This window comes from Corvus kubaryi, unplaced genomic scaffold, assembly GCF_017639235.1.
Source record: "Corvus kubaryi isolate FWS band 111438036 unplaced genomic scaffold, C.kubaryi_AGA036_p1.0 37398, whole genome shotgun sequence".
NCBI classification, from domain to species: domain Eukaryota; kingdom Metazoa; phylum Chordata; class Aves; order Passeriformes; family Corvidae; genus Corvus; species Corvus kubaryi.
In genome coordinates, this window is record NW_024581137.1 from 37,932,876 (window position 1) to 37,960,076 (window position 27,201).

Genomic DNA, 27,201 nt, shown 5'->3' on the forward strand with positions numbered 1-27,201 from the left:
CAATGCTGAGGGGTCTGTTACTGTTACAATGCTAACATCTGTGCCAGGACAGCTGAAGGCAGATGGTCATTACACTGACAGGACTGCTAACAAGAAGGAAAAGAAGTTCTGTCTGCATGCTGACCCTACCAGAGAAAGTTCCATTTTTAGGTATGATGTTGACTAGTTAAGTCATTCAGCTGTCTGTATCCTGTGCTTGTGCAATAAAGGCAGGGCATGAGCTTGAGCACTGTGTTAGCATTGTCCGTATTTTTGTATTGTTAGCACAGATTAGCTGTGATTTTAGCGTGTGCAAGTTAGTACTCTCCCAGATGGGAAAAGTCTGGGGAATCGCCTGGGCCAAAGACCTTTCACAAAAGGCAGTTTGGGTACAGTCATCCTGTTTCAGTGGTTTCATCTGATGATAGTGAGCTGGGCTGTGCCATGTAGCCTCAAGGCCAGACCACAGTTCCTGGCTCACTTTATTTTCTTGCACAAACATAATTACTGATAGCAATGAAAAACATTTGGGATTATTGTTTTTTCAAGTACTAATTCTGACTTTCTTCTCAGTAGAGAAGATACAGCTCTTTTTTTATGTTGGTTAAATATAAAACCCAGGTCAACGGTAAAATCTTCATTAGAAGCAATACTCTACCCAGACACAAGTCATAAATTACTAACTGCTCTTTACATAAAAATATATGAAGAAGAGGAGACGAGGCAGTGGTGGTGACAAGACTGAACGATCATTTGGTACAGCAGAACTGGTATGCCATTCTCCACTGCACAAAGAACAATTAAATATATTAGAGCTCCTTCCACCTGATTGCTAAAACACGTGGCTGAGGGAGGAAATATGTCAGAAGTCTGTAAAATAGCAGCGGACTGCAGAATTGTTCACTGTCTCTTCAGTACAAGAACTAGGGCATCTCCAAAGAAACTGTCCAATGGAATGTTCAAGATTTGAATAGGACACAGTGAGAATTACTTCTTCACAGAACATTCAGCTGGGCTGTGGGGTCCCTTGACAAATGCTGTGCGTGCCGAAAGTCTGCATGGGTTCTACAGCTGATTGGTCAAATTCATTCAAGAAAAGTCTGTCAAAGGATACTAATTTTGGAGGTGCCATCTCTGACTCAGGGCTGCCTTGTTACTCCGGTTGGTTAGTGCTGGGTGAATATTCTGGGAAATATCACAACTGTACAATTCCCAGGATATCTACTGTTGGCCATTGTTGGAAACATGCTGTGATGCTAGACAGATCTTTCATCTGTATCAGTGTGGCTGTATTATGTTCTTCTTTGTCTGCTCTGCTACTACACCATTAAACCTGCCCGTGATCAGTTTTTTCCCAAATTTATTATACAACTGGGGTCATGGGGTACAAGAGACTCTTTCTCTGCCTTTCCTAAAGAAGACCAGAAATTGGGGGGTGAGGGAGACTCTCTCCCTTTGGTGGCCAGGAGCTGCAGGAAGAGGAGAAAGGAGAAATCACTCCATCCACAGGAAAGCTGAGGGATTTGAACAGCGCTATGTACTAGGGAGTCTTCACCTACTCCCTATTTCTTTCTCTGTTCCTCAGCTTATACTGGCATTTGGATGAAGAGAGGAAGATATTACTTCTTGTGCCAAACAGCTGCTCTTCTCCAGAAGGCTAATACACGGATCTCAGCCTGAACTGAACTCCCAGACAAGACAGGATTTAACCTTTTTCCAGTGGGAGAAAAATTTCATCGTGATTCACCCTCATGTTTTTGTATTACCCAACTTGTAATCAAAGAGCACTGGTTCCTGGGGTCAGTACAGTGATCCCAGGATGAAGCTCAGTGGTCTGTGATAAGAAGCCATACAAACAGGTGGTATCTTCTGCCCTCTGGGTCAGTGACCTGCTCCAAAAACATTAATACATGGTCTGATTTAAAGGAGGTCTGAACGTCTAAAAGCTCTGAAAATGCTAAACAGTGCATTAGAAATGAAATAGCAGAGTAACTCCCATGTCTCAGCCTCCCATTTCCTAGCATGGATATGCCTGCCTCATGAACAATGTCAGGCACAAGGGCTTGAGTAAGCTATACAAACACAGTTATACAGGTCAGTCCTGAACACTTGAACTCTAGCCATGGAAGAGCTACACGCTTGGAGACTCTCACCTTAGACAGTGGCAATATATGTTTATACCTGCAGCCAGACATTACCAGCACCTGTCTCTCACCTCCCAGTCCAGAACTTCTGCGAACAGAACTTGTGAGAGTGGTAAGTCAGAATTACCTGCTTTTATTACATTTTTCTTTTTATAAAATGGTTGCTTTTAGAAAATACACATTAGAAAGCTTAAATTAAATTTTTTGTGATTTTTTTTCCTAATCTTTCACAACCGTCTTTGAATCACAGGCACAAACAGTAGTTTGGGAAGCATGGAATTAAAGGCTACTTTTCTAGACCTTCTATAGTCAGCAAGTCTCTGTTTCTCTAAAATAAAACTTCCTTCCTAATCCTTCCAACTTCAGTACCTTGTTTCCTCCTTTTACAAGGGCTGCCCTTCAGCATTTCCGTCAGGAGGTGAAGAAGAAAAGCTCTTTGACACAAGAAGGATTACTTATTCATTGCCCAGTGTGTTTGTCCTAGGCTCGCATTTCCCTGTATTATTTCCTTTCTTTTTTTTCCCCCTTTTTCCCATAGGAAGGCACTCTATTTTTGTGCTAGCACCCTGCCATGTTTGCAGTATTTTTACAGCTCTGTTTTGGTGCTCCAAATCTTCATGAATTAAGGAAGAGGTGGTTTACTGATAGTAAGGGGTTTTCCTTCTCATTTTCAGAGAGATTTTCACCAGTATTGTGGACTGCTCATTCAGATATTCAACTGAGGGATGGAGGGAAAAGCTAGTTGCAGTAAACTCAGGGTGGTGTTTCTTTTGTTTTGTTTTTTTTAAATTAGGTAATTCCTGTAATAAAATATCTAACACATAGGGAGCTGATAACACAATGTGAAATTCTGCAAGTAAGATGCATGGTGGAGGCCACAATGGCAAGCAGAGAACTTACAATTACAGTACAATTCCTCAGTACACATTTAGAAAGACGACACTCATCACCCAAACTTTCCACAAATTAGCTTAAAAGATGCTCCACATAAAGTATGCTAATACAGCAGTGAGACTTCCACTCTTCTTTCTTCTCTATATGAGTTAAAGAATCTCTCCCTTCCCTCTATCTTTTCAATCTTAGAAATGTCAGGAATGCAATATCCTGTTTTCTTTGGTTTTGCTGGGGGCCTTGTTAGTGCCTTAGCAAATGTTTAAATGCTGAAACTTTAATAAAGAGCTCGGCTGTCCAAGAGAACCTCATTAGTCAGGGACAATGAAAGACTATTAATAGCAACATCAACAATATGCAAACAAAAAGTCAGAACAGTGTCTAAAAGCCCTTTCTTCTCTCAAGTGCCAAAAATCCTCTTACTTTTGTCTCATGATAGCCTCACTGTATTACAGCTTTTCTGTTTGTAAAACTGTAATTTCTATTGTAAACACCCCTTCCCAGAAATTCCCTTCTGCTTTTTGAAAGACACCTCTTTCAAGGTTTTTACAATCCATCACAAAAAGGTGTAAGATCTTATTTCTGTCCCTTTGAAAGATTACAATTTTCACTTTGAAATAATACAACTTTTAAGAACTCTAGCCTTGAAATAACCCAGGCTAACAAGAGTGATTTCATAGTAAGTCAGGGAAGCACAGACTGTTAGCATTTTACTGTGGATGAACCCTTCACAATTACAAAATATGACGTTTTACTGCACACCCTTGCTAAGGCTTCTGAATTGTGATGAAAAGAAACAGAACAGATTTGCTTTCAGAGAGAGAGTACATACAAGTACACTTACATTCAGGCTACTTAGATGGTAGGAAAAATTTTCTTTAAAAAATAAACATTTCACTGAGAAACTTAACTAATGTTACAAACTTGATAAATGTAAATATATGTCAGGTAAACTCATTAGGAAGAATCAAAGCTAACCTAAAAAGGAAGAGTCCATATAGCAAAATGAAAACATTAAAGGGATGAAAAGGCTCAAATAAAATAGCTGCTTTAAGCAATTTGCATTCTCTCTGCTTTTCTGTAATGCAATCAAAGCCATTAACTATATATAGCTCAGTGTCTCTTTGGTCAGCAAAAAACAACTTAGCAACACAACCAGATCAATCCCTTCTTCTACAATGCAACATGTTTTTAATTAAGAAAGAACGCCAGGATGAAGGAGACCTTACAAGTTCAATAAGCTGAGACCATTCAATTTTTGGAAGTGGGGGGAAAGGGTTAAGCTTTTTATTGTAAACTTCACATGCTTTATGTTAATACAACTATTTAAGCCCTTTCTTGACTTTCTGATCATGTCTTTTGACAGGAAAGGGAGTATTTGTTTTGTCTGATTTTAACCCTCGGGAAAGCAAACCAGAACTGCCCAGAAATGTCTATCCTTTATTCTGACCTCTGCCTTCCGAAAGGAGCAGTTTAGGCAAGATGCATTTACCAGAGAATGGAAGTATGAAATTCCCTTTCTAAAGCAAAAATCTTACCTGGGTAATCATTCTTGTCTACATCTGAGTCTCCTCTTAGAGTGAAGCCAAATCCCGAAGGCATGGACTGTGAGGCCCAGGCTCCATTGAGAACCTGGGAAGGGGTAGGGTTTAACCCATTACTGTATCCATTGTAAATGAGCACTTTCCCTCGTCTGTCTTCTCCTGCAAATGGTGCACCAATAGCAATGTCTGCAGTGAAAAATAAATAAATAAATAAAAAGAATGGACACAATTATAAATTAATTCCCTGCAGGAAAACAGACACAAATGGCTTCTGCTACAAACATGCAAGAACGTCAACATTCTTTACTTCTCAATGTATTCTAGTTTAAAGGCAAATATACAAGATGTTTGCAGTGTCTTTTCTGTGTCAAACTTTCATGACAAAAGCTTATAAAATAATCCTATGAAGAGGTTATTGAATTATACTAAATAGCCAGTCCACATTGAATTCCTCTACATATTTCCAAGGCAGTTAATTAGCTTTAATAAACCAAGATCTAAGGAATGCCTGCTTCTACTTTCATATTTTTAAACAGCCACAAATTTTCCTTGATTTCCTCTATCATCTAGATAATAAGGAGCAGCTGTTAGGTAAAACTGATTTTCTTTTTCCAGATAACATATTCTACATAGACAAAAAACTTCAACCCCTCAAACATCTAACACTTTAGAATGCAAAGGAGAACAATGGAATATCATGTTTTCATCTATACCAATTCATCATCTTATTGAGAAATAGGAATATTACCAAGTCAGGAATTTCGCAGGAGGTCTTACGCACTATGGAATTAAACACTTCAATCCTTAAAAATGAGGTGCCATATCCAAGAAGCAGAACTTACAGTGCTCTTCTTCGTTTCTGTGCATGGGATGTGGAGACAGTCATGTCTAGATTGAGATTCAACAGCTGTACTAGCTGAGCTAGCCAAAAGGAAACAACAGAGGGTATGTAACTATAGCTCTCATTTTTGGGTTCTGATCTAGGAGCTGGTGCTGGACTTCTTTATTACTCTTGAATTGAGCACCTGGACTCTGTAGCTTCACTCTAAAGGCAGACGTGCACCAAAGCTCATATTCAGTTACGACGCAGAAGACTTTGGCTCTAGAGTATCCTTAGTCTTTCTACAGTGACAGACAAAAGCAGAAATGTCTCCTGCCTGCCTCATCTGAATTCTGGAGAGAAGGGAGACAAATACTGCCTGCCCAGAGTAGCTGAGGGTATCTGCTGTTGCTCACTGGTAGGAAACAGGAATTCTCCACCATGACGTTCAGTTGTGCTGAACTCTATGGTGGGATTCCAGGACAAGCCAGTGAGGGTACTCTCAACAGTCACAATCCAATAGCTTCTACCCACAGGATGGTATTCATACTTTGTGCACTCAGAACCCCAATGCAATTCTATGACTCCTGACATGACTGATCCCTTGCACAGCAGCCACACAATGAGGACACTGCCCTAGAATCTAGTGGCTAGAACATTGTGAAAAACAGCCCTCAAGTTAAGGAGGAGCAAAGTCCACTCAGTGGGACAACTATTCTAAAGGCTACTGTGCAAAACAGCTCCTCCAGGAGAAAGTTTTAGATGTAGAGATACCTGCATCTAAAACACAGGCGTTTTAGATGCAGAGGTACCTGCTTTGAAGATCCCTAACATCCTGGAAATAAGAAGTAAGGAAATGCATGTAGGGAAAACCAAGGTGCTACTGACCATGTCAAGGAGCTCAAGGTGCTCAAGGTATTCTAGCTATCTCAGGTAATCAAGCAGTTAGTTGTACTGTTTTCTTGAATGTAGGCTGCCAGTTAACTTACATGAACATTTTGTTGTGTGCATGTGCTATAAGCATTTGAGAAAGAACCCATTATGCACCTGTGTCTTTTAGTACTTAAGTACCAGTGGAAGGCTGATTCCAAAATAGTACTTCTGTACTTGCTCAATTCTTTCATTGCTGACAAAATACTCCATGTACTCAGGCCTCATTCAATTATCAAATTCTTCCAAGCATTTGAGGAGAGAATTCTGCTTTCAAAAAAATTAAACATCTTAACTAAGTAATGAAATGTTATTATAGTTATAAAACAAAGATATTTTTATTCAACTAAACATACTAATATTTAGTAAAAAAATCACACTGTAGTCTATATGACTTATCGGTCAGTTTTTCATGATTTGGGTCTCAATATCAGTTTCATTAGCATTAGTGTAAATTCTCATGAATTTCAAAGATGGTTACCTGTTAAAAAGCCTTTCCCAGCACTGCACAGACACTTGATATTTGCTGTTTAGGCATTTTTAATTTGAATGTTAAACAGAGATATAATACATTACATACAAATTACCATTATATCCGTCTTGATTGAGATCTCCGAGGTGTGTGATTGCACTGCCAAATCTACCAAACACTTCAGTGCCTGTCAGAATTTGTGCATCTTGGAAGAGGAATGCACTTTCTTGCAGGTACAGATAAACTTGCCCAACTTCTTTAGGCTTGCTCTCAAATTCTCGTTCCATAAAAAGAGGGGCACCAACTAAGATATCATCTAAACTGGAACAGTCAAACAAAAACCAGTGTCACTGAGAGACTGAGTGTAAACAACACAGTTTATACATTTTCTAAACAGGAAGCTGATAATTATTATACAGTCAGACTAACTGAGGTAAGAAGGCACTTCTGGAGTCCTAGCCCAAACACTTGGTCAAAGCACGGTCAATTAGGGAAGGCTGTCCATAGCTATACCCAGTTCAGTTTGGACTATCTTCACACATGGAGACTCCACAACCTCTCTGGGCAACTACTTCCAGTGTCTGATCATCATCACAGCAAAAATGTTTCTTTCTACGTTTAAATGGAATTTCTTGCACTTCAGTTTATGCCCACAATAGACACTGAAAACTTACACTTTGCAATTAATGATGCTGAAGTCAGGAATCTAACTAAGAGGGAATCTATGTTACTAGAACAAATTCTCTAGATCTGTTCTGCTAACAGCTCTAGCGAGAGACAAATTTTAGTATAAATTCTAGTTTTTGCAACTTCTACATCAGTAAGAGACCAAAAGAAAAAAAACCCTGCCACTTTACAGTAGATTTTTGAGTAACATACATGAAACACAAGTAGAGCATCAATTAATAGAGAATGCCTCATCACTTCTTCAAATAGAAGCTGGGAGACAAAGCCAAAGCTCTATTTCTGAAAACACTTCTGTTCAGTATTAGGTACACAGGTAGGTGCAGTGCTCATATAATTTTCTGTACGGAGTATTAAAGAGAAAGGACATAATCAAATCACAAAAATAAGATGCTTAGAGGGAAAAGACTTTCTGTCCATTACGGTACTCCAAGGTGAATCAGTAAAAGAACACAGACTAATCAATGCATATTTTGCATGTTGTTGTTCTAAATAGTCATGTTTCAAAACATGTTACCAACATTTATTTAGAGGGAATAAAAAGACCCTTTTATAAACTGTGAAGAATAAAAACAAGTGTGATTGACAGACTCATAACAAGCAGAAGTATTCTTAATGGATTATTCTGAGATACGAAACGATAGTATCAGATTAACTGCTGAAGGTTGCTCAAGGCCATGTAATAAAATAATGTGCATTATATTCAGTAGACATTGATCATCTGTATTAAATAAGTCTGTTACTGCAAATAACTAGGACTACTTGATCTCACAATATTTAATTTGGAAAACATATTCTCTTGCTCTAATGTGAAGGTTTTTTAAAACTTTGGAAAACTCATAGAAAACTTTCTATTCTCAATTCATCTTATTTCCAATATGGGGGTTTATCTATTAGCAAACCAAATAGTAAAATTGCACTACATTGTTTTTCCCAATCCTTATAGAAAAAAAATCTGTATGATTCAGCAGTACCTCAGTTACTATTTTACCATAGATACATATTATGATTCTAAGATATATAGCATAGAATTTAGCACAGAATATGTCATCTAGAAAAAAAAATTAATTACCTTGTAGAACTTACACATTCTGTAAGTTGTGACAAAATACTTCTAGGACTGTTATTTTTCTACGAAGTTTTATAGTATGTTTCCATAAAGGAAAGTGTAATTCCAAATGTCAGGTCAGTTTGCTATAGCTGTCCTATTTTTTATGTTAGATTATACCCTGTGGCATAAATAACTAAAAAAGGAAGGAAGCAGATGCTGACTTGATATAAAAGGTGGGATTTTCCTTTCACACTAAACATCAAAAGTTCTCTTCTACTAATGGAAGTTGTTTGTGGTTAGGACAGAGTATCAGCTGAAATGGTTGCCATGAAACAAAAGCAACAATGAAAACAAATTATGAATGCTCTTTTAAAAAAAAGTTATTTTACATATGCCTTGTACTAAAAGCATTACACAGTAGCACTATCATTAATTACTATTTTAGTACCTCACAGTCCAGATACTCCTAGTACATTGGGACCCCATAGAGTTAAGTGCTGTAGAAACCATGAAATAAAAGATGAGCTTGGTTCCCTTGAATGTTTCACAAATGAGCAATTTTAAGACTGAAGGAAGATATCTTTAGAGGTGATAAGGAACCAAATCACTGAGAGTCAGAAAGCTCCCAGTATATTGATGTAAATTAAAGAGATATCCAAATATCTTTAAAACCCTGGTCCATAGAGCAATTAGAGTGCCTAAAATAGTGAAAAGAGAGAGGCAGACTATCTATCGTGTACTAAAATTCTCTAAGCAGAAGCTTAACCTAGAACACAAGATTGACCAGGTGAGACAGAAAGCAAGCAGACAGGAGCTGGAGCTTGTTCAACAGGGAGCATAGCATCTCAGCTAGAAGTGCACAGTGCTGGGTTATTTTTCTCGTAAAATTTCAACTTTGCTAAAATAAATGACAATAACTGTGTAAAATGCATCAACAGTCCAGGGAGCTGGGACCAGAATCCAGTAGCTAAGATGGCTCATCTTCTGATGTGCTGAGGAACAGGTGGAAGAAACGCAGTCATCTAATACACTGACCTATTTCTAAACTGGTTACGGGCAGCAGAGCCACCTGGAACACTCACAGCACTTAGTTCGCCTTCCCTCCAGGTCTTCACATATACAGCCCCCACCAAGGCCTTCCTTTCCTCACCCTCTGAAATTTTTCCCCTTCTCTTTCAGAGCTGAGCTCTGTAGGTTAAAGCACACTGCTTCAGCAAGTCCTCTGCAAGAGGGAGCTCTCCCTTAGGCAAATCTAGAAGTTAGGGATTAGAGTTTGGGGATTTTGTGCTGTCACAGCAGTGTACTATAGCTAGATAGGAAGGATTTGTTAGCTACCCAACTCTCTCTGATCCTCATTTACTTTTTTCTGGTTCCTCTTCAAGTGGGTAAAATAAGCAAACAATTGCTGTTTACCATACTTTATACTCAGTTTTGCCTCCCAGCTTCTACAATTTGATTATTTAGGTAACAAGCAGTGAAGGGAGCATGGGAGGGGTGTGCACTTGTTGGGTTCTAAGTACCTATGTGATTAGTATTATGCATTTTTGTTGGTGAAGGAGGATATTTCAATTGGTCTTTTAAATTGTAGGAGTTTGTATTTACAAAATTGAGAATTCTGAGTCAAATTCAGTTTGATGTGATTGCTTCTAAAAAGCCGTAGGAGTAAATAAAAGCAAAAGCCCGTGGACAGTAATATTAAACCATGAAATGCAGCTCAATTTGCAGCAGTACTTTGAACTGGTTCATTAGATTTCATTACTGCACTAAGATGCTAGAGTTAACATAAATGATATATTAATTTTTTCTCCAACACAGAAAAGTAGCCAGTCAGTATTACTTCCCTTCTGATTAAAAAAAAAATCATTAAAAAGCACAAAGCTGACCACCTGCTGAGACTGTGTGCCGTTCCTTTGTATCCTGCAGACTAATAAAAAGCAGGAATATGGGAAATGTCAAGAGGTCAAAGTATGACTATGGAAAGCTTTGATAAAGGCCAAATAAAAAACCCAGTAAACAGTTTATTTCACTATTTTTACCGGACTGTTTCCAGCCTAAATTGAAAGTGTTCTCTTTTTCTCTCTTTACTAGGAATGTAGCCTGTAAGTTTATGGCAAAGCTTGATTTGTTAAGTTTCATTGTGGATTTCTTATTATTAGCAATGGGCAACTAAAGGGTAGTTCAAACCATACCCTCGATTTTCCTGTTCTGCCTACAATCCTGATGTGGTACAGATAAAACTGCACGAGTCACTTTGGAATACCCACAGAACTGCTGGGCTAGGTCTACAGAGCTTTTTTCCTAAGATAAGCCTAATCTTTGAGCCGTATCATGAGTCTTATTATAGCAAAGCACCATTCCTAATAATCGTGTATTAATTTTTTCAGCAAATAACTTAATCAGGTTTCTCATACTGATAAGGACATCACCACCTCCTTATCTTTATCTGAATAAAATGCCTAAGCAAGTCTGAAGTGTTAATTTCCCTCTTGCTTTTTTCCTCTCTTTCACTCTTCCTTTCAGATAAATATTTCTATTGACTATATATGCAAACCAGCAAAGACAGACTACATATCTAATCAGACATGTTTATCAAGTAGAGCTTTTTGTGTTTTGTTTTCTGTGGGATGTTTGGATCTCAGGAAGAGTCTTTAGATTTCTTTTAAGATATAGACTGGGAGACCACACAGGCCTCAACAGCACTTTGATTATATTATTGACATAAACAGTGGTTTTAGAGGTACACAGAAAATATGAGACCTGCCAAGTAACCCTATGGTTAACAGGAAATAACCTGCACAGGAAATAGTTTGGTTCAGTGAGAAGTTAAATAGTAAGTTCCCTGAAAGTCTAATGAGTGTCTATTACACCTTAGATTAATGTTTCTCCACCCTTTCACATTTGTAATACATCAGTAGGACTAAATTAATTCTGATTCTGTTTATCGTAAAACCAGAAATTTTCAAAAGCTGTGATACTATGCCAAAATCTGATCTCAGAAACTTGGAAAGATTTGAGTACTATGAACCCACCATGGAAACTGTTGAAGCTTCTGTTTTGTTGTTGTTCTTTTGTTTTGTAACTGCATTAACACTTTACCACCTTGTTACTTTTCTCTTCTCTTGTATTCCTCAGTCTTTAAAGGGTCACTAGTCACTAATAAGAAGCAATGACTATTTAATGCACTATGTTTAAGCACCTAATAAGAAATGATTACAAGAAAAAAATACAAAGTAGACATATCTGAGACATTTTGCAATAAGGAAGAGTACACTGCATCTCTAAATATCATCCTGGCTCATCTTTGTGCAGACTTCCAAGGCTGCGAGATTCAGGGATTTTTATGTCCTTGCTAGATAGCTACTATCAATATTCTCTGACTAAAGTCTTCTTCTCCTAAAATATTTAATCAGACTTTACATGACTTGAAAGTTTTGTTCAACAGAGCCTGAAACCCCCAAGTATCTTAGGGATATGATCCCCAAGCATCATGACCCTGGGAGCGGAGCATCATTCTCCCTCTGACACACACAATGCCTGCCATAATAGTTATGGACATAACTATGTCCATAACTATTGGACATAGACACTTGTTGGCCCTTTGGTGATAAAAATGGATGGCCAACCAGCAGGTGCTGGAATGAAGAAAGAAGAGCTGATGACATTGGAAGGCTGTTAAAATTGAGAAGTGAAGCTATGGATGAGAAGACTTACCTGTATGTGAGAATGGGAGAATTAACTTCTGACTTTCACCTATCTCATCCCAGTGGTAGCTAGTGCTGTTTATTCACTGTTTTTCTACCTAGATCTCTTTTCTAGGACTCTGGACACTCCTCTGAAACACTGCTTTCAATAAATATTTGGGAACATAAACTCACCCAAATTAGGCCTGCAAATACTCATGCCACTGTGACTGCACAAAGATAAGCCTATGTGAACAATTAAAATTAGAAAAGCAGAGAGCCAAGAAAAGCATTTTGAGGTATGAAGCACCTGAAAACCTACATTTATAAATAAGTATCAGGCATTGCTTCTATTAGTGTTCAGTGGAGCCGAATATATGTGGTAACCTACCCATCATTGTTAACATCAGATACTGCAACTGTGTACCCAAAATAAGACGCCATCTGAAAATAAAGAACAACAGATAGGCTTTCATATCTGATATCAAGTGTAAAGGTTTTTTACTGATAATCCTCTTTGTTTTTATGGTCATCAATACAAAAGAATATTTTATGTATTCTTGAAACTATGTTAATGAAACGACATGCTCTAGAGATACAATATTTCATCACATAGTTGCTTGACATTACCTGTTCACCAGTGAAATTCTGGATAAAGGTCAAGTCAGAAGAATTAATAATTGAGACCTGGTAACAGAACAATAAGGAAAGTTTCAAGCACACACGCAGATGCTACAGCATGACATCACTGCAAAAGAATGGTCCACACACTGAAAGATCGTCTAAGTGGCCACGAAAAAAACAATTATTTTTCTGTCTCACCACAGTTTTCCTGTATGATCTTGAACAAATTGCTAAGATTTCATGACTCTCAGGTTCCCCATAAAAAAATAAGGAAAAGTATTTCCCTTCCTTGCTGGACACTGAACAGCAGCAAATCACAGACTATCAGCTAATCAGTGACTAGGCATGAAAACATGAACTTAAAACATAAAGAAGTATATACATACATATATATATATATACATACACACCTTTTTCCTAAAAAATTTTAAAAATGAGTTCCAGAGACACAAGGAATTTGGGGTCCACAAAAGTAGTGAATGTGTCTGTGGCTGGGATCTCTTTTCCCAGTCAGGTTAGTTGTGGAATGTTTTTCCTACAAATTATAAGCTGTATCCACAAATGTATATTGTTTTCTCCCTCACTTCTAACTGCATATCATGGCTCTTTACATCTGGATTTCAGTGTACACACTTACAGCACTGAAAGTAAACACTGGGTATGAATAATCTGAACTTGGACTCCTCTGCACCATGGACACAGCACTGCACAAAAATATGCTAACCTATGAGTGAGCTTAGGTCTGATAACACGGTGGGTACAGGGATACTAGGCAGACTCAGAGCATGTAATTGTAATTGTGACTGCCTATTGAAAACAGACGTCAGAAGGGACTAAGTGCTTACTATTCAAAACCCAAACCAGTAAGGCATTTCAACCCACCCAGATAGCCTGAGGGTGAAAGTCAGTGGCAGTTTTCTCTGATTTGAAAGTTTTGTATGAAAGAGACAGAAAATATAATGGAGCGTTTAACCTTACAAATAGCTTAATGGAGTTCTCATTATAAAAACTATAAAATGAAGGTACATACATAGCCGAAGTTCTGTGCTCCCCTTGGGACTCCAGCAACCAGCTCTGAAAGGATAAATGATCAACAGTTAACTGGCTTTGCAATCTGAGTGGTGCATGCAACATGTATGCCCTGCCACTTAAACCTTCCTTGATAAATATATGTCAAAGCCCTTAGGATTTTGATTTGTCACCTGTATCAGAAAGACCTGTAAATCACTTCAAGCCATTATTTCATAAGACTATAGCATTCATTCAGTGCATTTACCTGCACAAAACGTTACACTCTGACTTTTGAATACATCGATCCATGGACCTCTTTCTGTTTAGCATTGCTTAGCATAGCACAGTATAATAAAGTTCTTGGTACAATTCAGCTTGCTACCTGACAGCTGTGGATTGATGGAGCCAGAATTAGTTATGGCATCGCATACTAGAGCACAGAAGCTAAATAGAACTGTTCTTACAAATACTTCTTTTCTTTGTGCCTTCCAACAATTTGTCTCATCCATTATTTCACTTGATGCCATGTAAATCCTTGACAAGTTCTGCACAGTCTGCATTACAAGAAAATTTCTGTGAGTGGTGTTGGAGGGATCCACTGAGTAAGAACACCAAACATTAGACCTAGCTGCCTTCTAGGAGTAATTTTGCCCAATGGTGAAATCTTAAACAACTAGTAGAACAAATGAGTAAAAAAAAAAAAAGAAGGAAAAAGCTAAGTCCCAGCCTGCAGTCTTACGGTCTAAACTTTCCCTCATTAGGATATCCACATCAGTAGACAGCAGCAGGAACTTCAGATAACAGAGCACCTCAGCCACCTGCTTGTAGTGACCTAGCCTTCCTCTGTTCCTCACTGGGATCATATATTCCCCTCTGATTGAATGTGTTTGGTCAAGAGGAAATGGAAGTACTAATGAAGGCCTGAACATGACACAGGATGAATCTCAATTCAGCTAACTATGCAATATTTTTGTGCCAGTCATTCACATGACATACTGATTCAAAGATCACTCATTATAAAACCTTGAGTATGCACTAAAAAAGAAGCAAAAAATGTAGCCTTCCCATACCGGCTGTACCTCTTTTTACACATCACAGTGTTTGGCTCAAAACTGTGTGGTTTTTTATTTATTTTTTGAACTCTTCATAATGCAGGACAGGCAACTTTAACTTCAGAGGGATTAAGCAGCAGCAGTTCTGGAGAACTGGGTTTACTTGTGGAAATGTACTATGTCTCTATTGGCTTTGTGAGTCTGGACCACAGAGCTGTTCAGCCCCTCAAGAAAGCCATCCCTTAAGGAATTCCGACTTTTGTGTTTAATTCTGTTATGTTACACTGTCTAAGGAAATAACTGAGAATACTGAGTATAGATAGCTTAAGTCTCACCAGTGTTTCAAATGTATAATAGGTATGTTCCTGTGCAGAGACCCAAAATGAAGAATTTAGTAAGTGCATGGCCATATGGTTTTCATTCAAGTACATAGGTTCTTACCTTGTTCAGAATCCCCAGTAAATTCCCCAGCAGTCACTGAGTATCCTGTTTAAACAATTAATTACAGATTAAAACAAACAAACCAAACAAACAACAATAAAACTTGATAAACAATTTCTTTCAAAAAATATGCAAGAACCATCAGATTTGTCTTTTCAATGGATTCTCTGAATGCAAGTCTTCTAACATTGGTATGCTAAAACTGTGTGGAAAAAGGAAAATTGTTTATCACATTATTATGACTAAATTAATGGTAGGTCTGAATGTATAAGAAATTGATCCTTCCTCTCCAAAAATGAGCTTCTAAATCATTAATACTTACTAATTTATCTGAAAAAAACAGCAGGTACTATGGTGTTTTGCCCTAATAGTTATGAATACAATTTAGGTCTTCATTATTGTACTGTAATGTGCGTGTCCTGGTTGAGCTTTATATGGAAAACAGATTGCCAAAGATGCAGTAAAGCACCTCTTGGAGCTTTAGTAAACCTGTGAGATAGCTACTATTGCAACAGTAAAAAAGACTTTTGGATTGTGTCAGGGACTTTAATTTCAGATCTATGGACAACAGTGCAAGGACATGTCTTAGCTTTCAAATTCCACTGAATCTTTTCTATAACTATGTGAAGAAAAACCTGCCCTACATGCAGAGACATGAGTATCGTGAAAATTCTTAGAGATCTGTACTAATTAAAAGTAGATAAGGAGCCTTTTTTCTATTAATTACATAATATCTTCAAATTGACTTTTGTTATTGCTTACTTCAATTGTATCTTTTAAATATCAGTGAGAATAAATTGGGTATTTGTGTAGCACTGTACAAAACACCACAGAACTGAATTTGAATTTATCTAATAAAAACTGAAATTGTCTTTTAATTACATTAAGTTCAATCCATCATCTTGCAATGAAAAAATCCATAAATGGGAAAATTTTGTACTTCTGCTTTAATTATTTAAAATCAAATAATAAGAACCCTAACAAGCCATTTAAGATCTCAACCTTCAAACCCTATTGCTGCACATCATTTCAAGAATGTTAATAATCTCACTGAAGTAACCAGCAAACTACCGATTTGCTGTTGTGCTTAAGGCAAAACATGTTCAAATCCTCTCACAATTGGGACAATAGTAATGTAGGGCTTGTTTTCATGTTTATATAAGACTCATGCTTTTAGAACATATTGTTAACTCATATGGAATTCAGCTTACCCATGTAATTGTCATCATATGAGGGTGGTGCCACTCCTGTTTGCTTCTCTCGTGCCAGTTTCCTCAGAATATCCTTGAAGGAATAATTTGCAATGATGTCCGCAATACTTGCAGTGATTACCTGACCTGGATTCAAACAGCTTCATAAATGAAAGGCACCTAAAAGAGGGCCAGATTCTATAAACAGGGCTAGCAGAACACCAAAACAGAGCAGAAAGGACGCTAACACAGCACAGATGCAAAGAGTAGATAACTTCTCTCAAGCTTTCTCCATTACTACCCTGAAAGTCTCAAGAGTACACATAAATCAATACAACAAGGCACTGAATCTCTATTGAACCATTACCAAAACATCTCCAGACCCATTTCAATGTGCTAATTCAAACTAAAGTCACTGCACCGTATAAACGTAGTAGATCAATTAAAACAATTTCTCAATGGAGAATTCAAAGCTGTGAATTCGCTACAATCACAATCAATTCGACCTTCTCCTTTAAAAGCAATGAAAAAACACACATCAAAGAGGCTGACAGTGGGCAAGCTGGTAGGCAGAGGCTGGGAATCAGCTCTATAATACATGTAAGAACAAGTTAAAACAAAAATAACCTCTTAACCCTTTACTGAAACCACTTCAGGGTTTATCTGTGTGAGAAACTACATCTTGGAACCTACAGTGATGCCACAAATGAACTTAAAATACATGCAGATAGCTATAAAAGTTGGTGTTCAGAAACAAACAGTAACAAAAACTTTTAAAACTGTACATTTGCTGTACAAATATTAGCAATTTTTAAACCTGCAGTATTTCTACGGAAAAATTCAACTTATCAATTAAATGACAAATATACAAAATGCCAACATAAAACCAGTTATTTGTATTTGTTTAACTTCCTAGACAACCTACATCCTGGATTTTCACGGCTTATTTTTATGCTCAGTTGCTTGTTAAGCAATTATTTTGATTTACATTTGTTGAAAATAAGATCAGACACTTGTTATCTTAAACTGACAAAACAGTGGAAATCTAGAACAGTGATACTTTCTGCTTCACTTCTTAGATCCAGTTAACCAGCCAGATGAACATACCTTGCCAATAAAAACTACCAGGCCCGCCTACTATCAGGTCTCCATTCTACAAAAAGCAGAATTAAATAAAATTACACAGGAAAAGGAGACAACAAAATTCAGCATGCATGGGAAAAAACAATGTAAATGACCAAAATAATATCAGAATCATGATAATGGAGAATAGCCATGTTCAAGGAAAGGATGTAGGTGTGTGGATGTCCAGGAAAATCGACAGTTAAAAGAAGTTGAAATCACCCTAAATATCTTCACTTGAATGAAAGCCATTTATTTTGCCTCTAACCTTTCAAAAATTGCCACTTATTCGTAACAAAACAAAGTTAACAGAAAAGAGGGTGCTCATGTTCAACGAAACAATAGTAATGTTTTATAGAGAATTACATAACGCAGCTGCAGAATGCTCAAAACAATGGCAATGGTCAAAGTTACCTGAGGTCCTGGTGCTGTAAAAATGGCACAGATAATAACAACCGTGCAAAGTTTATCCTTTGTCCTGTAACATTGTTTCTGGACCCTCTTGGCATTTAAGAAAAATCTAGTTCTTTGCGTTAAGTACTTTCACCCGCACATGACAATGGTTTTACCCAATGACTAGTCCGCCACCAAAAGTACCCTTATAAAGGCTATTTTAACTTTTTAAAACTAGTTGGTACCTGCCCCACTGCTTCCTGAAAGTCAAGTAAAGCATTTTAAGTGGGACAGAATAAGATAGAAGCACACAGAAGTTTTTGCCTAATTATCTGTTAAGATAGACTGAGTCAGATTGGAATGCTGCAAAGAGATGAACAGGTGCTGATTGAGTATTTATTTTTATTAATGAAAGTTTGAAGCTTGAAAAGGAGGAAAGAACTTGCAACAACTTCAAAAAACTTTCCGCACGCAACAGCATGGGGATAAACTCATGATCACAGAGACAGCACTTGAACCATGGGGATATATCACAATGAAATTCGGTCAAAATACTTCAGAAGCAGAATCTCACCTTGTAAAAATCTAAGCTGAAACCTGCTTGACAAAAGCCTTGTCCTTCAGGATCTGCATTGCCTGCAATTATGAAGGTAGAAGCATTTTATTCATTTCACAGTGCATGTGGAAGATAACACAGACACCCCTGGACCTATAAGGCTATGAAAAGCAAAACTGCCAATATATGTGAAAATATGTATTCTTTTTTAGAAGAAGAACAGCAAATCAAAACATTCTACAGGACCCTGAACATGCAGTCCCTTGTGAAGATTTTGAAAAATAGGACCTCCTACTTGGGACTTTCTCCTCTTATGCCAAGAAAGGACCCTTGAAACAAATATCAGGGATTCAGTTTTAATTTAGTTGGAGATAAAAAAGCAAAAAACTCTACAAGACTATAGAATGCTCACCACAGTCTGATCTGTTATAAATATAAAAATAAGTGTTTACTAAAGCATTCTCAAAAAACGTTGACACAGTGGAAGGGTCAGGATGGGTACAGGGAAAACCAACCTTCCTGTTTCTGACTACTTTTATTTCTATTCTCCAAATCCTTATATAATTGTGCAAAGTGTGTTGGGCATGCATCTTATGGCAATTCTATGTGTGCCAGAGAGCCAGAAGACTGCAGGATTAGGAAACTGACAGTAGGAATGGCCACTTGAACTCTCTTTTCAAATGATGTAAGCCTTTGCCCAGAGAGACATCAGTAAGTAAATAAAACAGATCTTAAGGTCACCATTTCTTACAGATTCAGCTTCTTTCTGTACCTGTCCATGCAGGGACAAGGATGAGGCTTTAAAAGGAAGACACAACACAACTGCATTTAGAGCCCTACTACAACAGGCATAGAATGCTGAGCAAGATGAATGCCCTATAATAATCTAATCTGTGGTATTTTCTGTAGACCTCTAGGTAGCTGAACCTGGTTCTAAATATACATGTGGTTTATCTCTATTCCCCAAGAAGCAAGGCCCTGAGGTCGCTACTGCACCTTCAGAACAGCACAGAGAAGAGTGTGGAACAGCAGTGCTAATGTGCATGGCTTTCTTCTGGGCTGAAAGTTCTTCACAAATGAGCTCTTGGGGATGATGCTGGCATGAGTGGTGATACAGGCTTGTGTGTTTCTATGCAGGGTCTGATCTTCAAATTGTGATCTTGTGATGAGACATTTATACTCGGTGTAAGTACAAATAATTGGTTTAATATGCCATCTGGTTCTTATCTAGATCTGTTTGCTACATATTAAAGCCATAAAAATTGAACCAATTATAGCTCATTACTATAACTGCACACACTTAATTTACTTAGTTTCTCCTCTTTCAATTAATTATACAATAAAGCATCCAATTTCAGGCATATAGTTTAATATTGATTTTTCTTTACACCCTCATTCAATGCCATAACATATAGTATCCTTCATTCAGCCAAAACGAAATTGTGTGAAGACTGAAAGAACGAAAACATTGAGTGCAAAATCGATTCCTTCAACACAGAACTGTTCATATTAATACTCACTGTTGCGACAAGGTGAATATTCAGCATAGGCACTGAAGTTCTGAATTGCTACATAGCAGGTGCCAACAGGGTCCTTCTCAGGGCTGTCTTTAAGGGTTCTCCAATGATACAAAGGAGCGCAAGCCTATAGAAACAGAAACACAAAACAGAAAACACACATACCTTTCACACACTCTTGCATCTAGCAAATGTCACTTTTAATAGACTGTGTTCAAGGATTCTCTGGTGTTGTATCATTCATATAGCAATGATCACAAGATACTGACAGAAGAAAATGCAGGACCACTGCTTTATCTAATTTCATTATAACCTGAAAAGCACACTGATGTTTCACTTATAGCCCCTTGGCAGCTGGTATCTGTCAGGGACTACAAGTCATATTTAAGAAATGTTACAAATACCCTCTAAGTTTGCTTCACAAGTAATATGTTTGCTCTATTACTGCTCATTGCACAGGAGCTGATCCTGTAATTTAAGATGCATATCACATATATGTAGCTGAAGGCAGTCCCAGTTCTGTCCTGGTATGTCTTAAGATAATAGGTGTAGCAGCAGAACTGACTCCACTTAGCAGGAGATTTGTCAGGATGTTGTATCATACTGTCCATAACAATCATCAGAGTGTCTGCCTTCTTATAACCCCCTGCTTCAAATATTCCTAGATAGGATACAGTTATAATGCATTCAACAGTCTGAGTGAATAGCTTTCTGCTAAGGAAGTTTTGGCTAGATATTTAATCTTCTATGTAATGGCAGTAGTGTTACAAACACGACAGTGTAAAGATAAAAGATACACAACTTGTGTAGAGAGAAACATTATCTTTTTTTAAGGTAATCCAGATAATTAGAAAAATAAGAACGATAAACTATCAGGTCTGCAAGTCATTCCTCACAGTTTCCCTGAAAATCTTCATTGCCTGGGAGGGTGAAGACACCACCTCTCCCTGCAACCTTGCCTCTGTAAGATACAAATAAATCCTTCATTCACGTCCTATCTTGTCCTACTTTTTCAATGACAAACCTGTCTACTTCTGGCAAGGTGTTGCTGTTATTTACAATATTGTATTAGCTTCTGTTCTGCAATCAGTACCAGCTCTATGAACCACAGTGCTACTCACCGCTTACCACAAAGGTCAGAGCTTCTGGAGCAATGGCTTAAAGAACAGGGACTCTTCACAGGCCCCTGCCTAGAAAACTGCATACTAAAACGGAGAGCAAAACCAGAGTGCAGCAAAGAGGAGCATGTGTCCTGTGGGGGTGATTTTAGGTACATCTGATACATCTGACATCAAGCCAAATGGATTGAAACAAGAACTCAATATAATCATAAGCATTGACTTAACGAAGTTTACTATTACATTCGTAGCTTAAAAAACAAGTTCCTGACAGTTTGATGACATTTTCTTTTTCTCCTCTTTCAGCCTACAAACCTTAACATATAAAGTCTTCCAGCTTTGCTGTCCAAATTTTTGCCTGAAAAGTGTTGACTCTATCTCAGTTTCAGATTCTGAGAATAGTTACCCCAAATAAAGAAAAGTTTGGTCAATATGGACACAGCACACCTGTTGGAGAGTAGATCTGTTGGAGATGTCGTTTTTTTTAAGATTTAAGATTTAACAAATAGTGGTAAAGAAGTACTTTAAATTTGCGAATTATTTAGTAGAGAGAATGAAAAATGTTCACCTATTTTTAGAATTTTTATGTTTACTTAACTCTGTAAAAGAATAGGGGGATGTTTATTCACTACCTGTTTCATTTCAAAATCCTTCTGTAGGTTAACCACAAGGGTTACAATATAAATGAATGCATTTCCTTTCAATACTTCCTCCCTTATGACTACTTTTTGAGTAATAATTGGAAGTTTTAATCAAATTCCAAGGTAAATTTTTGTTTCGTAATTGTAAAAACTAATAAAGATAATGAACAAACCAATTATTCTTATCACAATTACTTCAGTGCTGTTTTTAATGTAAGCCTTAATGCAAATGGAAATAGAAAATCTCTGTGTAAAAGCAGCATCACCTGCCCACTGCTGGAGGCCTCTATCAATACAGGTAAAATTTTCAGTGAAACTGGAAAGCAGATATTGCATTTTGACAGCCATCTTTATTTGGAGCTTTTTTATCAGCTGTTTTTATCAGCTTTTTTTTTGCAGCTGTTTTACCATGACTATAACACAGCTGCTCAAAACAATGTAAATGTGACAAAAGAGGCAAGTGTTTTCCTAACTGAACATCAACAGAGGTTCTTGGTTTTTATAACATTTCACTACATTCAAGTACATGCAATTCCACTACATTCTGTATTTAATATTCCACATGTTAAATACATATCTTCATAATACAAAATACTTTAGAGCACAGAGCTATCAGTTCCTGTGTTATCTCTGAAATATGTCCATTATCTGTTAAAAAAATATCACCATTCACTTCCACAACAATATGATGTTCTGCTGTTTTCACATGGCAGTGGGATCATCTTCACTTGATTAGTTGAACCTGATTTTATAGGCTGCTTTCATTTTTTGAATTATATATATCATGTGTGTTATAATTCATGCAATAATCAGAGAGTTATTTCCATAATGTACACATAGACAGCTATTAAATATATACATTTGAGAAAAATAAACATTTTCTCCAAATGAATATCAAATGCATAAGACTTACCACAACTTTTTCTTTATGAGCTTTGACTGTTGCCCCAAACCACTGATTTGTCTTAAACTCAATAGGTTCCCTGGTGCCATTGACTTTAATTTTCCTGTTGTCTGACAAAGAAAGAAGCAGTATGTTGACAGCTTATTTTTAACAGTATTACCCTGTGAGCTATACAAGTGAAGAGATTAATGGATATATTACATTGAACCCACTTGTCATCATCCAACCCGTTTAACAGGCAATGGGCTTTCTGGTGTCAATTAACCTTTTCACTGGTCAGTAGAAACCAGCTTAAATTCACACATTAAAATTCAAAATAATTACACTTAAACTTTAGGAAAAAAAAATACACTCGGCTGGAATAAGAAATGCTGTGTTTCCCCCTGCCAAAAAAAGAGAAAAGTTTACTTGGAATTTATGATGAAGAATGAACAAGAATCTACAAAAATAGGTGAAAAGCCCTAAAAAGTTTTCTCAGATGTGGTAGAAACTTTCCATGTAAAAAGCATGTTCCATTATTAGTTTTTGTCAAACAAATGACATTTCTCAGCATGCTTATTCAAGGACCAACACTACAGATAGCAAAGGACTTAGTTTTTAACAGAATTACATGTGTACACACTGTCACAAGGGACAGCTTCTTAATGTTGCTTTATATACACTCTTGCAGATGTCAGCAGAAGAGAAGCCATCCGGGCAAGGATTCAGGCCAATTACAATGCATTTCAGGTTTTAATAAAAAGCAGACATCCCCTCCTTTCACCCTCTGTTCTCTGAAGTAAACTGATTTCCCATATGTTCATGAGCTATGCTCTTCCCTTACCAGTCATTCCTAATGAACTTTTCAATTTATACATAAGCAAGGCATTACTCCTTCTCCCTTGTATTGGCATTCCCTTATGTTTGTTTCTGGTTCCTATCAGGAGGGATTTCTGAAGAATCAACCCTTTTTAGTCACTCTAAGTGAAAATAAAACCATATACTGTTTACCTTGGAATGTTAAAAAAAAAAAGCAGTGTCAGACTATATTCTGTGGATTTACATACATTTTTAAATAACTGAGAAAAAATACAGTCAACATTTTAAAAAGTTATCACTATTTGGGATTTGCCCAGCAGGAATACAAGAGATACCTGAACGTTTTCTAGGATGTTAGCTCACCACTGAATTCAGCTTATGGTAACCTCATAAATGTTGTAAACCAAATTAGAAAGAAAAATGCATCATACCTGGAGAACAAGGGTACTATATCTCTGTATTTTTTCCTAATAAACATGAGGGAAAATTGAATGAGAACGAATCTTTTAAAGTTTGAAAGTCTCTGAGGAAACATCTTCCTTCATACAAGTATTTGCTTCTGTGCTGTGCCAATTACAGAAGCTACTATTGAAGTCCATGCTTAGGGAGATAAATTTCAGGAATATTTAGCTCTTAAAAATTCAGGAAGTATAATTTAAAATTACTCTAAAAATAATAATTTTAAAAACATATTTTATTGAAGTTAGGCCTAAACTTGTGTGGATGTGAGAGACAACGTATTTGACACAGAGCATCGTAGGAGCTGCCAGCTTCTACCTAGTTGTTGGCAACACTACTTTCAATTATTTTTTCCAGTGAAGCCAGACCCTTTCAGACTTTAAAGGTTTCTTTTTTTAATGCTCCAGCAGATCTGAACATGATCAATGTCCACAGATGGGATCTTGATAGAAACAAAGCTTTTGAAGCTTGAAAATCAGCCACGGCCAGCTTACAGCAGCCAATGCTAGCCTGGCTCTGAGGATACTTGTGACCAGTATTCTAACTTAAAAGGAGCTTACATTTTCAATCAAAACAACATACTTGTCTACTGGCAAAGCATACCAACATTTGAAAAGAAATTAAATTTTAAAACTTGGACAACCATTTGCAGGATTTATAAAACCACAGCTGAATTTACCGGTAAATCTGCAAGAACTGTACACACACACACACAGAATCCCACCCCATTTAGTGGCATATGGCATAGAAGGAATCCTTCATCATGTGGCATGGGATTTTCATTATAAAATAATTTGAAAAATATTACAGACACACAAATTAACAAATAGTTTTTTCCCCAGATAAATCTCTTTTGATAGAAATTTTCTGATCACTTTTGTTCAGCATCCTTGCTAGACCTATGGAGTCATATTCCCAGTTTCTGAGGTTGTGCCTTAAAATACAGTTTAGTCTTTTGGATGTGACAACTGATCAGTATTTCAGAATGCTATAAAACAGCTACTGCTTCCCATGTAACTTTGGCAAAATAAAGCTCCATACGCAACTAACTTGTCTGAATAGACACAAGGTGTCATTACTGTACCCTGGTGCAATTGTCCACTTCTGAGCGAGTCATCCACTTACATCTGAGCACATGATCTAAGCCTGTTCTTCTCCTCCTAAAGCAAAACTCTGAGAAGGTCAGAAGAATCATGGCCTAAAGGTACCTTTTTTTAACTAACTGTAGATAGCCATGGATGACCAGCTTAGATTACTCAGATAAAAGCTATTAATTTACCCAGATAAATTCCAATTCAATTAAAAAAAAAAAATCTGTATGTTCCTCAAAACAGCATTATCTAAGCATTTCAAAAAGTAGCATGCCTGTATCCTGATAACACCATTATATGACAGGGAAATATCTCTCTTTGTGCTATTTATGGGCATCTGAGGCCCACAGGCTAAGTCTATACTTACCCACAGCCATATTTTTGTGAGCAGTGAAAACTTGGTGTGAATTTTTGCATTCAAATACCATCTTCTCTTCTGGAGGAGAATGCCTGGCCCCTTCTAGGAAGGAGTCCAGGCTATCTTGTATCATGTTATGTGACACTAGTGCAAGGATAGCAAGAGTACAAGGCAGCAGCTGGCCTGGGCACACAACGCCTGAGCCTGTCCACAGAGAGGTTCAAGGAGTGCCTGAGTACCAGCTGGATTGCTTCAGAGCCAGCCCAGGAGCTGTTCCAGATGGTCAACAGTCTGGATGACTCGCAAATTTGGCTTGAGATGCAGCTCCGGAGTCACTCATAATTGTACTGCCTAAGACTGTATTGCAGACTAAGGCCCAGACAATCAGGAGTATGCAAAGAACAGAGATTTATAAATATAAATTTAGGTATGAGGACATCCTTAAATTGCATTTCAGCAAACCCAAAGCACCTCATTTTCTACTGCAGGAGTCATGACTCCTGTACATGTACTGCCCCACAATCCATCTTCAGAAGCAGCTCTGGAGATACAGAAATATGGTTATTAAAACTATCATTCCTTCACCCAGTTTTTTAGTTGAGGTGCCTAGGGGCTACCAAAGGCAAAAAAAAGCCCCTTACATTGCCAAAACAGTAGCTGGACAAGTAGAAAAATTTGAGTTCGGAGAGCAAAAAGCAAAGCTATGTTCAGAGCAATAGTGCAGATTCCCTTGTAGGAATTAAAGCCTGAATCTAGAGCAAGTGCAAATCCATCATTTACACATTAGGATAAATTTGGTGCTTTCTATGGGAACTGGTCTCCTCTGAGTCACTGTCAGCACATTATAAATAGTTTAATAGGCACGAATAAAACATTTCCCTTACTAGTATTTCTTTTTTGTATTAATCAATACCTGCATAAGAGATGTATGGGCAAACACTGGTAGCAACTTACTGTGATTCTTTCAGCTCTTGGAAACTGCAAGTAAAAAATGCATCATCTTTTATAATTTGAAAATACTCAAATGAACAAAAGTAAATCAAGGTGGTGATCACTCAAAGGTTGGACTCCATTATCTTAGAGGTCTTTCCCAATCTAAGTGATTCTGTGATTCCGTGAAAATACTGTAATCAAACTTAACACAGGAAAACAATGCTTCTAATCAAAGTAAAATGTCTGTCTATGTAATACACCTGCAGCTCTTTCAGATAAGTTTTCACCATTCTGGAATTTTGAAAAGTATTATGTCTAAATGCTCTGTATTTCCCTGTATGTACTGGATGAACACAGATGTCCATTAACCAGGCATCTGCAGCAGGTTCTGTTACACTCAGATCTGTGCCTACATCCATGATGGGAAATCCCTTTCAAATACCAGTTTTGATATATCTGTGTATGTATGTACCTATGCATATTTTTCATCATATAAAAAATATAGGTGGAATAAAATGCAATACATGGATTTCATATATTTGTACACCATTATATACACACAGAGTAGAGGTGAATAATCACCTAAATCTATCCATATTTGTATAAAATGTGAATACAAACACATAAAACAAACAAATATTTCCATAAATTTATTCAGGTAAAGGAAAGTGAATATCCCTGACATGGAGACAACACTTGGAATGTTATGTACAGTTTTGAGACATCAGTACTTGAAGGTGTTTGGCCCAAAGAAGAGAAAAAACAAATACCTATTTGTGCTTCATACGCTGTTCAATA

General features: G+C 37.2%; 1 protein-coding gene and 1 long non-coding RNA gene across 2 annotated transcripts in view; one reads left to right on the forward strand and one right to left on the reverse strand.

Annotated features, from left to right (window-relative positions):
* Positions 1-27,201, reverse strand: part of ITGA8 (integrin subunit alpha 8) — a 113,227-nt gene that overhangs the window by 78,897 nt on the left and 7,129 nt on the right. The window contains exons 3-13 of the mRNA XM_042044315.1: positions 22,774-22,874; positions 20,105-20,228; positions 18,603-18,664; positions 17,621-17,666; positions 16,535-16,660; positions 15,324-15,368; positions 13,850-13,893; positions 12,826-12,882; positions 12,587-12,639; positions 6,896-7,101; positions 4,553-4,744 (exon numbers count right to left, since the gene is read on the reverse strand). Of these exons, the coding sequence (XP_041900249.1) occupies positions 4,553-4,744; positions 6,896-7,101; positions 12,587-12,639; positions 12,826-12,882; positions 13,850-13,893; positions 15,324-15,368; positions 16,535-16,660; positions 17,621-17,666; positions 18,603-18,664; positions 20,105-20,228; positions 22,774-22,874 (1,056 nt within the window). The remainder of the gene's footprint in view (positions 1-4,552; positions 4,745-6,895; positions 7,102-12,586; positions 12,640-12,825; positions 12,883-13,849; positions 13,894-15,323; positions 15,369-16,534; positions 16,661-17,620; positions 17,667-18,602; positions 18,665-20,104; positions 20,229-22,773; positions 22,875-27,201) is intronic.
* On the forward strand, positions 1,924-26,870 carry LOC121671965. Its single transcript, XR_006018687.1, has 3 exons — positions 1,924-2,235; positions 19,722-19,769; positions 23,435-26,870. It is a non-coding gene; the product is annotated as an uncharacterized LOC121671965 (long non-coding RNA).